A 13,722-nucleotide genomic window follows, 5' to 3' on the forward strand; every position below is an offset into this window, starting at 1 on the left:
CTTCGTATTAGTAACCAAATAGATTAATTTTAGCACACTGAGCAGCGTCAGCAAGCAGCCGCATGGAAAAACCTTGAGAATCTATACCGGTCTCTTCCGAAATTTTGCACTACAGCCCCGCCATCTATATTGCGTTGGAGTTGCGAATGAACTTAGCACCAGCGATTTTAAATGTTGTTCCTAGGAAAATGGAAAAATAAATATATGTGAAGGTCCAACCCCATTCTTTCCGATCTGGCGTGCTCTGTTATTAGGGCCCCATTCATGCTCTGACACGAACTTCTAAATGCAAACACTCGTTATTGATAATTAAAAAAATTGATTTTTAATACAAAGCTTTTGAGACTGCGTGACGGTTGCCAGTTGCAACAACATTATTGTTATTAACATTTTCAATGCGGTTGGAGTGAAAATAATCGGTCGGCCTTTTTCCTGGCCATGTTGCATGCCGACTAGTTATAATAATAAAATTGTATGAATGTTAGGAAGTCAGTCAGCCTCAATGGGCGTCTGATGTCTTAGCTGTAGATGAGAAACTTGGCGAGTGCACTACAACCGCTAGGCTGGTGTCTTTAACGTGCATCATGCAGTAGTGAAACAAGACTGCACGCCGGTACGATCCTTATCTAGTAAAAAGGTAGATAACTGGGCTAGTTGGTAATTAAACATCTAAACTGTATTAGCGCACTCGTAGAGAGAAGATAAAAGATACAGGATAGGGCTGTCCTGTATCTTCTCTCTTCTCTCTACGGGTGCGCTAATACCGTAAAGATCCTTATCCAGATCGAAACAGGCAAGGGTGGGGATTGAACCCAGGATCCCTGGGTTATGCAGCGCGAGCTTTCGCTCCGTGTGCTCCGAGCAGGTGTGCGCTAGCCCCGGACTAGTTCGCCTTAAGATGTTTTGTTGATGTCTGAATATAAAGGGAGTATTCACTGGCGGCCATATCTGTGCGCGGCTGCTGAGCGCGTGCTGACGGCGAGCTTCCGCAGTTCTTTTGCAACGTACATTCCGCACCATCAAGATTGCCGCGGTCCTAGCAGGCTATTAATGTGAGCTTGTTCTGGGCATGGGCTCTAAACATCACCCTCAAATATGGTGTCCAGTGAATGTTCAGTCCAGTCCTATAGTATATGCTACAGGATGGTGCCGTTAATATATTGTACTCACGCTGTAAACCTGCGTGTGGGGGCCTTCGGCTTTGTCAAGCTGTCGATGTGACAGCTTTTTCTGCAGGCCTCCAGCTTCATGTTTTATTAATATGATTTTATTATTAGCGTATTTCTACATGACACCCTGATAGTCACTCTCTCTATCTCGCTTTGTAATGCCATTAATAGACTAAATATATACCTTTTTTCCTTAGAGGTGCACACAAATCTACCGAAGGTTAGCCACTCGCTTTAAACTGTACAATTTCATTATTCCAAGGCCTCCGGGGACGGAGAATAGGGGACGCTTTCTTAGGCTGGTTCTGCGGAATGCACGGGAGCATGCCCAATGCAGAGCGTTTTCTGGACGGCATTCAGCACATCCAGCGCAACAGGCGGGGCATGGGGAACGAGGCCTCTACAAACCATCAGCTATGCCGTCCACACGGAGGATGGGCATAAGATCGCGCGCGAGTCCATTTCCAAAAGTCTGTGTTTTATTGCTCCAGCTGGATGACGACGTACACGGTTGGAGCCCTGGAGTGGAGTTCCGATGACGTCATTCACGCTCCCTCTTCCTCCTCCACGCCCTTGGTTAGGACCGAGGCGAACTTCTTGAGGTCCACCTTACCCTCGGAGTTTATGGGCGCCTCGGCGAAAGCGTCGTTGGCCTGCGAGAAACGGGATCAGTCAGGCGGTGGGCCTTCGGACACATTGCACACCCTATAATCCTAAACAGCAAAGACTGCTGCGTGGCAGCTAATAAGGTTCTGGACGTAGGTCAGCGTCCAAAAAAGTATTAGTGCAAGTTCACGTCACTGTCACCCATAAGAAAATAGTGATAATTTTGGAGCGTAAGAACGGCCGTTGCCACTCACCTCCTGATCGGTCAGCTTCTCGCCGAAGGTGCACAGCATCTGCCGAAGCCTGCAAGGCAATGGTCGAGCTTAGCATATTCGTGCCGTCAGCGTTTTGTTTTTTTCCCGTTTATCGAACCACCTTCCTGTGTTGGTACTTTTTTTAGAAAGCGCGGTTCGCGTAGTTTTGATGTAAAGTTACTGCATCCTGGAAAAGTGGCGCCATTGTCTCACTCTAAAAAACTCCCGTGCGTCTACTTTCCCGCACAACACTCGGAGAGCCAATCATCGCAACTTACGAAGGCAGCTCAGCGAATGACGATGCCAAAACATATGTTTAGACAAAAAAAAAACAAAAAAAAAAACGCAGTTTGAGTTGTGACATTAAGCAATGCAAAACATCACGCTTGCATTGCTTAATGTCACAACTCAGACTGCGCTTTTTGGTATAAACATATGTTTCGGCGTCGTTATTTGCTGCGCTGCCTCCGTAAGTAGCGATGATTGGCTCTCCGAGTGTTGTGCGAGAAAAGTAGACGCGCGGTTTTTTTTAGAGTGTCCCTGCTAGCCGACACAAACAGATACTATACTTCGTCTCACCATACGATGGACTAAAGGCCAAAGCTACGGACCGCCAGATCCAATCATGAGTCACTTAATCGCGCGGTATTTCGCTTCGATGCACGTTTCGGTGCCCGCGTCTCGTATCACTAATGGCTATGGGCAAACAGTGGTTCGAATCAAATAGCACTGAGTGACTCATCAGTTTTACATCAAAGAAAAAAAGCCACAATCTAAAAAAATTGTGCGTCTACTTTTACGCACAACACTCGGAGAGCCAATCACCGCAACTTACGGACGCAGCTCAGCGAATGACAATGCCGAAACATATGTTCACACGAGGAAACGCAGTCTGAGTTGTGACATTAAGCAATGCAAAACGTCACGCTTGCATTGCTTAGAATAACAACTCAGACTGCGTTTTTTGGTCTAAACATATGTTTCGGCATTGTCATTCGCTGAGCTGCCTCCGTAAGTTGCGGTGATTGGCTGTCCGAGTGTTGGGGTGCGGGAAAGCAGACGCACGGGCTTTTTTTTTAGAGTGCACGATATACGGGCTCTTTACAGTGTCGAAGCTATAGAAATGATGCCGCGCTCTTTGATTCGGACCATTATTCGTCTACCCCTGATCAATGTTAGGCACGTTATAGATTAGCGTGGAACGTTATTGGACCTGGCGGCCCGTGGCTTTAACCTTTAGTCCATCGCAGGATGAGACAAAGTATAGCATACACTCTAAGAAATGCCTGCGCGTCTACTTACCATCAAAACACTCGTAGAGCCAATCTCTGCGATCTACGAAAACAGCTCAGCGAATGATGAGGCGGGACATCTGTTGAGACCTCAAAATAAAGTATGCGCTGTGGCATTACGCAATGCAAGCATGACGCTTTGCATTGCGTAATACCACACAGCGCAGACACTTATTTTGAGGTCTAAACGGATGTTCCGCTTCATCATTCGCTGAGCTGATTTCTTAGATCGCAGAGATTGGCTATTTGAGTGTTTTGCGGGTAAGTAGACGCGCAGGCATTTCTTAGAATGTACAGACGACCGAACATCTGTATCAGTTGCCATGGCAATCACAATTTCGGTTTACTCAAATCTTCGGAGCTTCGGGGGTTCGTTCTGAATCAGTCGCACCAAGATCGCTTTGGAGCATCACCGTACTGAAAGCGTTCCTCGCCAATATAAGCGTCTATGACACTGCGCATGCAATTCGCTAACAATCATGATTATCTCCCCGGATCTCTTAGAATGGTATTGTTGTTTTTGCGTATTTAAAGACAGGAAACTTATTTTTCGATGCCACCAAGCCCGATTGCCGCATGTGGTGACGGTGCGAAGATGTGCGCTTGTTTCGCTGGCGTGTGGATAACAAAATCTCGGCATTCAAGAAACGTCACTATAAAGCTACCCGTCACCAACGAATTTAGATTGGCTCACTAAGAATGGAAAGGTCAAAAAGAAACTGTTAATTTGATAAAAAAAATGGCGACCATACAAGGAGCTTGGCGCTACTTTCTCAGAATCCAGTGACATTAAGCTGATGTAACGACAGAGATCGACGCACCTAGTTAGAAAGTCACAGTGCCCAAGTTTCTACGTCACCTGTGGGAGGCCAGAGCGGCTCACAGATTGGAGACAATGTCAGCGTACGGCCGGACTCATGTTCTGATTGATTTAATGCCAGTTTCAGCCGAACGCGTGCAGAGGATTCGTGTCCAATATGTGCTACGCACTGGCCCTCGGAGGTGGCGTATAAAATTGAGCGACTCTCTATCTGGATGGTGTTGCCCAGGTGGGCCTCACCTTTCCTCCGTGCAGAATCCGTTGCCCTGGTCAAACATGTTGAAGGCGTTCACTATGACCTCCTCGTCGTCGACGCCCGTGATGCGATCGCCGAAGATGGTGAGGAACATGGTAAAGTTGATGGGGCCCGGAGCCTCGGAGATCATCGACTCGAGCTCGTTGTCGTTAGTGAGCCTGCCCAGAGAGTCGAAAGTGGCGCGGATGTCCGCTTTGCTGATGAAGCCGTCCTTGTCCTGGTCGATCATCTGGAAGGCTTCCTTGAACTCCTGAACCTGGTGTTGCGTGAACATGGCGAACACGTTGGAGGTACTACGCTGCGCTCGCTTCTTGGTTGAGCTCTTGGCCGCCGGCGCTGCCGCAGGGGCGGCGGCCGGAGCCGCAGCGGGGGCTGCCGCGGGAGCTGCTTCATCGGGCTCGGACGCCTTCTTGCTCTTCTTCTTCTTCTCTTTCACGGAGTCACTCTGCGGGAAGGAAACCGCCACTTAGTCGGACCCACTCCTGACCGTTTCGACCTGGAGGAGCATCGTACCGGCGTACGGTCGTATCACTACTGCGTGATGCACGCTAAAGCAGTCGTACTGCTCTAGCTAAATGTCTCATCTACAGTGGGCAACAATGTCGCCATATTCTGGCAGACGAAACTCCTGCTGTCTAAACAACTAACGGCACATTTTTAGTCGTCCGCCTCACTCCCAAGCGAAAGGCGTGTTTTCAACTCGTGTCGCGAGGAGTTACGCATGGACTCAAATTTTTAGTTTTTGTGAACCAAGTAAACCGAGAGAGTCGGCGAAGTGCCAACATTATTGTTACCTCGTATAGGTTACCCTTGCAAAACATTATTCAGGCACTCTGTAGAAATTCTATCCACATTTTAACGACTCTTTCAACTTCCTACGCAGCCACGTCGTGTTGACAATTTTGAATTGATTTTCTATAGACTTTCTTTCAACCGAAGTTTGCAAAGCACAGACGATAAAAATGCTATAAAATTTATATCGTCGTCTCCATAGACATTTTGTCACCCTATTTCTATAAAAGTTATATGACTAGAGTTGATATAATAATAATATGCTGCGCGGAGAAGCGACATCGCACCCAGTTAGAACCTCCTTGAAGAGAGCTGCTTTTTTCGACCCTGTCAAATAATTATCGCCTGTTGCAATCCTTTAGAGTTGGAGATAGAGTTCACGATCCTTAGAAACCACATCTCGTATAAATTATCGGCGAGAAAAAAGCAGCATACTTGTAATCCTTTTATTTTCTGCGGTGGTCCTCGTTCAAATGAGTGCCTTCTAAGTGTAAGGCAGATATGGCGGTGGGGCGCATGGCAATACTGATTTACTAGTGTTAGGAATGCTCCGTGCAGTGTGTATTTGTCTTGTTTGCGTATGTGCCTATGTAACTGGCGAGTGCATGCTTCTATAAATATATTGTGTTAAACATAAAAACGTTATCAGAATTCCTATCTGTTCTCTACACAATTTCAATCCAATCTCGATAGTCCAAGTTCTATTGCACACAAAAAGAGAACAAAAAGTGGATACATTTTTTTTTGGAATATCTATACCCTTTTTAAATTATTATTTGTACAGACATTTTGTTGAAAGTGGATAAATATTGTTATAAGGGTAGGATTCGTGCGCGAACTATTTACAAGGAAGACATATTTTGTCGCGCATGAAAAGTTGCTTATTCATACTTTTGACAAAGGTCATTCGATAAGGATCAAATCGAAATTGATTGAAGGCTTCCATTCGGGGCTCCGAGCTTATCCAGTTTCAACCGGCTGATTACCAAGCGAAAGGAGCATCGTTGAACCTGCGTGCGACTTTCCAAAAAGCGTTGCGCTCGGAGCAGATTCAACTTTCAGTTGACGCTCCGTGAACTTTTGCAGGATGCTTTATTTCTACGCGTCCGTCAGGCAGCTTTCGACGGATCTGAAGCGCTCACCGAAAAGGTTCTCCCTCTCCCTGCCGGTTTGACTGCAGGGTTGTGGCGTGGCCGAGACAACCGTAAGCAACCGAGAGCCCGGCCGCCAGCTGCTCATCCGGTCGTCTACATGGCGGCGCGCTCGTACGCCCAGGGCCTCAAAATAGCGCTCCCCGGCCCCCTTCTGTCCTACCAAGAGCGGGCCTGCCCGCAGCCCCAAATAAGACCGCCTCCAGGTCCAAGCTATTCTCGCACGCCGAGCGCCCTCGTAGTCGCTGCACGGAGCATTGGAATCGCTCAACCAATTGGGGAAGCTCGGCGAGGTACAGGATGGCCGGCAATGCTAGCCTCAGAAAGCACAAGTTGGTACTGTTTGCATGACACGTGGGACTACGAAGCATAAATGCTCCGTGGAGCTTTTGCCACACACTGACACACTGTAATGTCTTTCTATCAAGTTTCCGGACACGGTTCCATTTCTGAAGCTGGCTCGCCAGTCTTTTCGTGTCTAACTTAGGAAGTGCGTGGAGAAGCCTACCCAAACTTGAGGTCGAGCGAAAGTTGAGTAAAAGGCTGGAAGTTGGCTACTTCGTGATAACGTTGGCTAGCGCACTAAATGCACAATTGTAGCGTGCTTTTTTATCGTCGCATATTAATCGAGACTAGCTAGTCAGCATGTTAAGAACACAGCGCTCCTACACTGTTTTAGGAGCAGAGGAGTAATTATTTGGACATAAGAAGGAATCGGTGCTTCAGTGGCATCGTTAATTGCTTCGTGACGTTTGACCGTTAAAATAGACGTCACGGTTAACATATACCTTTTTCTTTCGTCGCCAGATCGGTTTTGTAAACTTTCGTGGAAGTTGTAAAACACGACGCGGTCAAATAATGCCTACACTACTGAAAACACAAACAAAATATGATAATCCCTTGCAGCTGCGAGAACGAGGTATTCCTAGGGTGTTATAAATTTATGCATACCAGGACTTTTAAATTATTGTTTGGCTTCAATTCCGCGCCGCTCTTCAAAACAATTGCATTCCACGCTAAAACAACCAAGAAACGTGCGCGGAGTGAGTGATTAAAGAACAAAAAGAGAACAAATATGCCGTATTGCGGCACGTATTGTACCGCAATCTATTTCGGATGAAAACCTTGAAAGGCTACAAGAAACTAACTAATTTCTAGGCATTAAACGCAGTTAAATAACGAGTTAATGGAAGGCTAATAAGGTGATATCAATTGTTCGCAAACAATGCTTTGGCGAGTATTGCGCTGCAGGAAGAGCATTAAAAACAACTATGAAGACTGAAGCCCAAACTAGGCATGCCATTCCTTGTCCCTTAAAGGTGCGATGCAACAATATCTCTACTTTCAAGAAATTAGGATTATTCCTGGAGATTTATGACGTATAAAACACATATTACTTCTTTTTTCTCTCTACGCAATAACAGTCTCAACAAAAAAAAAGTTTGAGAACAACGAACACCGTTTACCGCTTTATCTCGCAGCCAGAAAAAGGCGGCCACGTGATCTGGAGCCGATTATATGCCGCCAATGTTCTTAACATAGCCACGCGTTGGGGTTGGCAGAGCCCATGGCGCGCTCTGAGTTCCACGAATTGTTAAGGTTCGGCCATTCCCCTCATCTCAGCGACTGGGCACGAGCCACTACCCGAATGCATGTCGAGGCATTGATTGTCACGAGCCAAAATGGAAGGCCTACGCAGATTCCGTGTCCACAGTATGACCATCATTTAAATATCGTCACAGCGGGGACCGCAAAGCTCGACGACGCACGCCTGGGGATCGTATCGTTGGCGTTGTCCCCATAGCTACGTCATCAAATTTTGCAAAGCAGACTGGAAAAAAAAAAAAGAAGGTTCAGTTTCATTCTTGGAATTCCACCGCGGCGAAGACGCTTCTTGGTAAGTGGAGTTGCGTTCGAGTGTTCTTGGATCCTACTAGTGCCACAAAGCTGGTGTAAAGTGAGAAACTTTCCTACCCAATACCGTTGCACAGCGCCTTTAAATAGCAGAGATAGCTGCGATGTCATTTGCAAATGACAGGTACTATGGGATCTTCAGTTGTGCAGCATGCCTCGAAATCTGTTTGAGCGCTAGTTCTCACGTTGCCGATCCTTTACCCGGGGTTTTACCCGTAGAAAAAAAAAAAATCCTGACACTTTTTACGTGACATCAGGGGAATGTTTAATAAGCATTACACTCTCGTCGCGCCATCGTCAGCACGACTTTACGTAATTCATGTGAAAAAATTTGCACTTCAGAAGCTACGTAAAGAAGAGTAAGATAGAACAGATCCGTTATGCTATTCCTTTTTTTTTATCACAGACAACTGGAGAGTTAGAGCACGAATCGAACGCAACGCAGAGTGCTGGAAGCCGCTTCGCCCAATGCCTCTGATACAATGTCCTTGTCAAGTATCATAACTGGATTCTTTTGAAGGTTGTATGCCATTAGCTGGGACAAAACCGAAGCCGTGCAAAGCAGCCAGCGAACAAAACGTTCCATCTACAGTAGCCTCTGGCACTTGGGACAAATAAAGCGGCCTGCCAGGGTGGAAGGAGCAAACATCGACGACCCAGTGAGCTCTGACGGAAGGCAGTGACGGGCTCCCAGCACACTCCAGTCGCGGGAACCCCAAGCAATGTCAAGGTCACCTAGGGTAAAGAGACGGCGATCCGAAAGGCTAGTCGCCGGCTCTTCACCTTTTGGTTAAGGGAGACTCACCATGTCTGCGACCAAGCTGTGCGATGCGAACGCGAGAGCGGAAAGCAGCGGAAGGCCCAGGGTTCCCGGGCGCACGGGGCTCAAGTACCGGGCCGGGCCCCACGTGGTCTGCACGCCATTGGCCACATGGCTGGCGGAATGCCAAGCGAGCGGAGACGCTAAATTTGGCTCAACCCAAAGTTAGCTCTGCACTGGGAAATATTCGCGGCTTGCCTTCCACAATGGGTTCCCGCGAGTTCACCTGAGGCGGTGCTCGGCCGAGGTCCTTCGAGTCGTCGGTACGAATACCTCGGCGCGTCTCCGCCCACTCGAGCGTCGCCGCCGACTCGAGCGCCCCAGCTCCCCTTGGATCCGTAACGAGTTGATGGGAACACAAAACACCAGTACTGTTGCATAATGACTGAGTCCCACTAGAGCAACAGGCAAAAACCACCGACAACGACAAGCAGCAAACACGTGGAGAAGCAGGCGAAGGGCAGGCTTGCAATCACTTGTGCTTACTTCACGAGCATTGAGAGACTGCCTGTCAAAAGTATTTTCCCGTGCATGCCGCACGTGCTTGATGCTTGTCGCTTGCTTTTGTTTTTCTTTTCTAATGGGACTCGGGCATAACACGTACAAGACACCCGATTTGCTCAAGTGCATCTAGATGAAACGTTTTAAATTAATTATGGCATAGTCGCACAAGTGGCGATCCAGCAGGAAGTGCACCCAGACTTGCTCCCACATCAAAAACAAAAGAACGTATATATGAACAGGGGCTACACACCCAAAGTGTTTTGGATCCACCTCAAAAACTTTTTTGTTTTGTTTTGTAGACAACGGGGTGTTGGTTATCTGATTGACTTGCCGGACGAGGCGTAGGGCGAGCGTACATTTTTTCTACAGGTTTGGTAAAAAAAAAAAGTTGCACGAAATTTAAAAGGCAAAAACTGAAAACTTTTTTAACGGATGGATCACACGGACTAACCGATGGAATCGATATGCACAGTTTTCATAAATATTTATGTCACAGGCATGTGGAGGCTTTCAACTTTTCCTAACTCGGTCCCCACACACCTGAAATTCCGTCATCGCGCGGGCACGCGTCTGTTCCTTAGGTGCTTAGCAATCGGCGAATCAGCTTGCCCTCCTCTGCACGCATGTGCTCGTGAGCCATGCCTGTAAATTAGTTACCCTTAATCAGGCCTGATACAAATTCGGCCATACTATCTTTTTTATATCAGTGTTTAGTTTTCTTAATTAGCATGGCAGACGCCAAAGGTAAACATGGAGTTGTCATAATCGTGGGATTCCCATTATGCCAAAGTGGGGAACAAAAGCAAACAGCCCGCACCTTACTAAGCTGCATGGTCAACGACCTGAAAGTTTCCCAGTCCTGTGAATCCCTCGGAGTATACTTTTATTATTACCTGGCAGCGTTACCCTACTTGCGCACCAAATCAGCTACAGTAGTTGTGTAGTTGAATCAGTGTAATTTACAACTTTTCTGAGTAATTTGTTGTTGCAAATCAAGACTAAAGTCCGAAACACACGGGAGTAAAAATCGCGTCTCACCGCGCCGCGAAGCAGCGTAACCATAGCAACCGTCATTGGCGGTTCCTGTGGTTCCGCCGCTTGGTGACGCGATGAGACGCAATTCTGGCTGACGCGTGTTTCACGCTTCACTGTATGAGATTGTTGCATTTGTTATTTAATTACTTTAGGCATCAATAATTGCGAAATCTTAATGACAAAAAGACAATCTGTAAACGTTTTGTAAACAAAGAGCAATTAAGAAGACTTTGACGAGCGTGATGGGACAGATGTAACAGTTAGAAAGCACAAAACAAACAGAGAGACGAAAAGAGACATGACTTTCACGGACTAACACAAAATACAAAAAGTGCCGAGTTATTGACCCCGCGCATGGAGATTGACCTTGGTAGCGCAAATGTTGTGCTTGAGCGTCCAGTAAATAGGTCCACATGATCAACATCCACCAGCTCCTCTGCACATTCACCGTTTTGTCGTTAAGTCTGAGAAGTTATTTCTTGACAATAACTCAGAACAATTTGGAATATTTTCAAATGCGCGTCCACCGCGAAATTGTATAGCATGGATTGTTTAGAGCTCCTGACAGGAGAAATTAAAGTTCTTTCCATCCATCACTCGTCGTACGTTTTGTAATATAAATCGAGGCATAAAACACATTGTTGGCGTTTGTTGCCAATTATAGCTCTAACATAAGTTTGCAGGTAGGCCTACTACAGCTCATAGGCAACAACGACCACAACTGATGGCTCAGTTGAACAGACAATAGAAAAAGAAACAGCCGTGCTTACAAACAAAGGCATTGACATCAAGGAGGTTGCAAGCGATGGGGCTTACAGACGACCCCACCCCATCTTCAAGATAACAAATATGTTCTTTCTCGATCGGTGTGGTTGTTCCAAACTCCAAACCACTTCGTTTCCAGGGCACTAGGAAGCTTTTCACAACCACAACAATGATGCTAACATTCGTTGCAAACTAGAGAAAAAAAAAACTGTTGCGCTCGTCATGCACACTGTCATCGAGAGAGAGAGAGAGAGAGTAAACTTTATTTTTGTACGCCTGGTCCGGCGCTCGTTAAAAAAGTTGTACACTAAAAAAAAAAAAAAAAAAAAAAAGGAGCTCGTGGGTTCACTCCTCCGCACAAAACTCGTAGAGCCAACCACCGCAACCCACGGAGGCAGCCCAGCGAACGACGATGCCGAAACATATGTCTAGACCAAAAAACGCAGTCCGAGCCGTGACACCAAGCAATGCAAGCGTGACGTTTTACAATGCCCAATGTCACAACTCAGACCGCGCCCCCCTGTCCAAACACACGCCCCGGCAACGCCACCGGCCGAGCCGCCTCCGCAAGTCGCAGCGACCGGCCCCCGAAGCGCTGCACGGGAACGCCGACGCACGGGCCTTTTTTAGATTGTGGAGTGTTTACGATTCCTCTTCTGGGAGGGTGGTTATGATGTGTTGGAGGAGAGTATCTTGGTACACGGTGACGAGGTGTTTGGGTGGACGGAGCCATTCTTCGTAGGATGAGGGCCGTAGAGTAGGTGATATGCAAGATAAAACCGTGCGTTTTGAAGATTGGGCATTGGGACATGCCCAGAGTGTATGGTGGTTGTCTGGGTATCCTCCACAATGTTTGCAGGTTGGGTGTCCAGCACTTCTAGATATATGATGGACGAAGTTGTCTGTAAGCAGCGATAATGTCTGCGCTCTTCTTAGGAGTACTTCTTCCTTCCTTCCAAGCGAGCGTTGAGGAGGGGGTAGAGTTCTGACATTTTCCTTTAGTTGCTTAAGTGTGAATTTCCTTGTAGTTCTGCAAATGGCTCTCTCGGTGCGTGGGTTCTACTCAGGCGGCCATATCGCTGGGGGTCCCGGCAAAGGTTCTCGGGTGAGGAGGTGAGCCTCCTCGTTCCCCTCTAGGCCATCATGGCCTGGTGTCCATTGTATCGTGACCGTTATGTTCCTTCGCAGATGCAGGTAATCCTGGATATGTTGCCTAATCTGTGAAGGCAACGTGTTATCTCGGAAAGCCCTGCATGCAGCTTGGCTATCCGTCCGGATGAGGATGTCTTCAGTAGGGTGGTAGGGTAGTGTTATTGCCTCGCCGATAGCAGTTATCTCCGCTTCCTCTGGAGTGGGGATTTCTACATGTTTGTTTTGCCAGTTGAGGTAGTGGCTGGCGACTGATGTGGTGCTCATTTCTTCTTTGTGTGAGGTGTCTGTGTAGTATAGTGTGACGTGGGCCGGGATTGGAGAGGTGCGGAGTCTATTGATCCTTGCCGCCCTCCTTGTGGCGTATCTTTCGTTGTCCATGTTCCGAGGGATAGGTAGAACCGTTAGTCTCGGGATGTATTCCCACGGTGGAGGGATGTCGGGGATCTCTTCAGGGGGAGGTGTAAGGTAACCCTGCTGCCTGAGGATCTGTCTTCCTTGCTTCGAGTTTAGTAGGCGATCATGTTGGGATTGCCGTTGTATGTCGCACCGCTCCTCCAGCGTGTTAAAGGTGCCGGTTGCTTCGATACGGTAATTCGCTGAGAATCGTGGGATGCCCAGTGCAAGCCTGTGGCCTTTGCGAAGAATCGTTTCAAGTTTGGATGTTTGAGTCTTGGTGAGCCGGATGTGTGGTAGTTGGTATAGAGTCCTAGAGTATACGAGGGCCTCAAGTATACGTCTCAGATGTTCTTCTCGTACGCCTCTGTTCTTGCGTGTGATTCTCTTTATCATGTGATGTATTTGTTGTATTTGTGCGGTGAGTTTCGTTAGCCAAACGTTCCATTTTCCATTGTCCTGAAGCCAGAAGCCCAGGATGCGTATGACGTCTTTGCGTTTTATCTCACTGTCATCGAAATCGTCCTTTCCGGTCCGTCAAGCACAGGAAACAAGTTATCTGACAAACTACGAGAGGGGAACGTCCGCTGTCCGCATACATCAGGGGTGGACGATACCGGTAAACTTCCAAGAGCCGCCTAAAGGAGAAAAGGCAGAAAAGAGAGGGAGAGGGGGGGGGGGGGTTCTAAACTTTTTCTTAGTGCAATAGATGAAACTTGGACTACTTTAGATTTATCCATATCAAAAGTAACCCAACTGTACGTATGGTAGTAGTAGCACAAGACTGCCAAATCGCAGC

The 13,722-nt window shown here is 47.4% G+C and overlaps 1 protein-coding gene across 1 annotated transcript; it reads right to left on the reverse strand.

Moving 5' to 3' along the window:
- Positions 1 to 1,626: 1,626 nt before the first annotated feature.
- LOC8051812 (myosin regulatory light polypeptide 9) lies at positions 1,627 to 9,142 on the reverse strand. Its single transcript, XM_029989108.4, has 4 exons — positions 9,060 to 9,142; positions 4,382 to 4,842; positions 2,030 to 2,078; positions 1,627 to 1,822 (listed from the first exon to the last, which is right to left on the reverse strand). Exons 1-4 carry the CDS (start codon positions 9,060 to 9,062, stop codon positions 1,715 to 1,717), a joined length of 621 nt encoding a protein of 206 aa, XP_029844968.1. The 5' UTR covers positions 9,063 to 9,142; the 3' UTR covers positions 1,627 to 1,714.
- Positions 9,143 to 13,722: the final 4,580 nt, after the last annotated feature.

This window comes from Ixodes scapularis, unplaced genomic scaffold (genome assembly GCF_016920785.2).
Source record: "Ixodes scapularis isolate PalLabHiFi unplaced genomic scaffold, ASM1692078v2 PGA_scaffold9__187_contigs__length_104089568, whole genome shotgun sequence".
Taxonomy (NCBI): Eukaryota; Metazoa; Arthropoda; class Arachnida; order Ixodida; family Ixodidae; genus Ixodes; species Ixodes scapularis.

Coding starts and splice junctions, on each gene's coding strand:
- LOC8051812 (XM_029989108.4), bottom strand. Junction 2,079..4,381: donor GGATTCTGCACGGAGGAAAG/GTGAGGCCCACC, acceptor ATTGCCTTGCAG/GCTTCGGCAGATGCTGTGCA. Junction 1,823..2,029: donor AGAAGCTGACCGATCAGGAG/GTGAGTGGCAAC, acceptor CGTTTCTCGCAG/GCCAACGACGCTTTCGCCGA.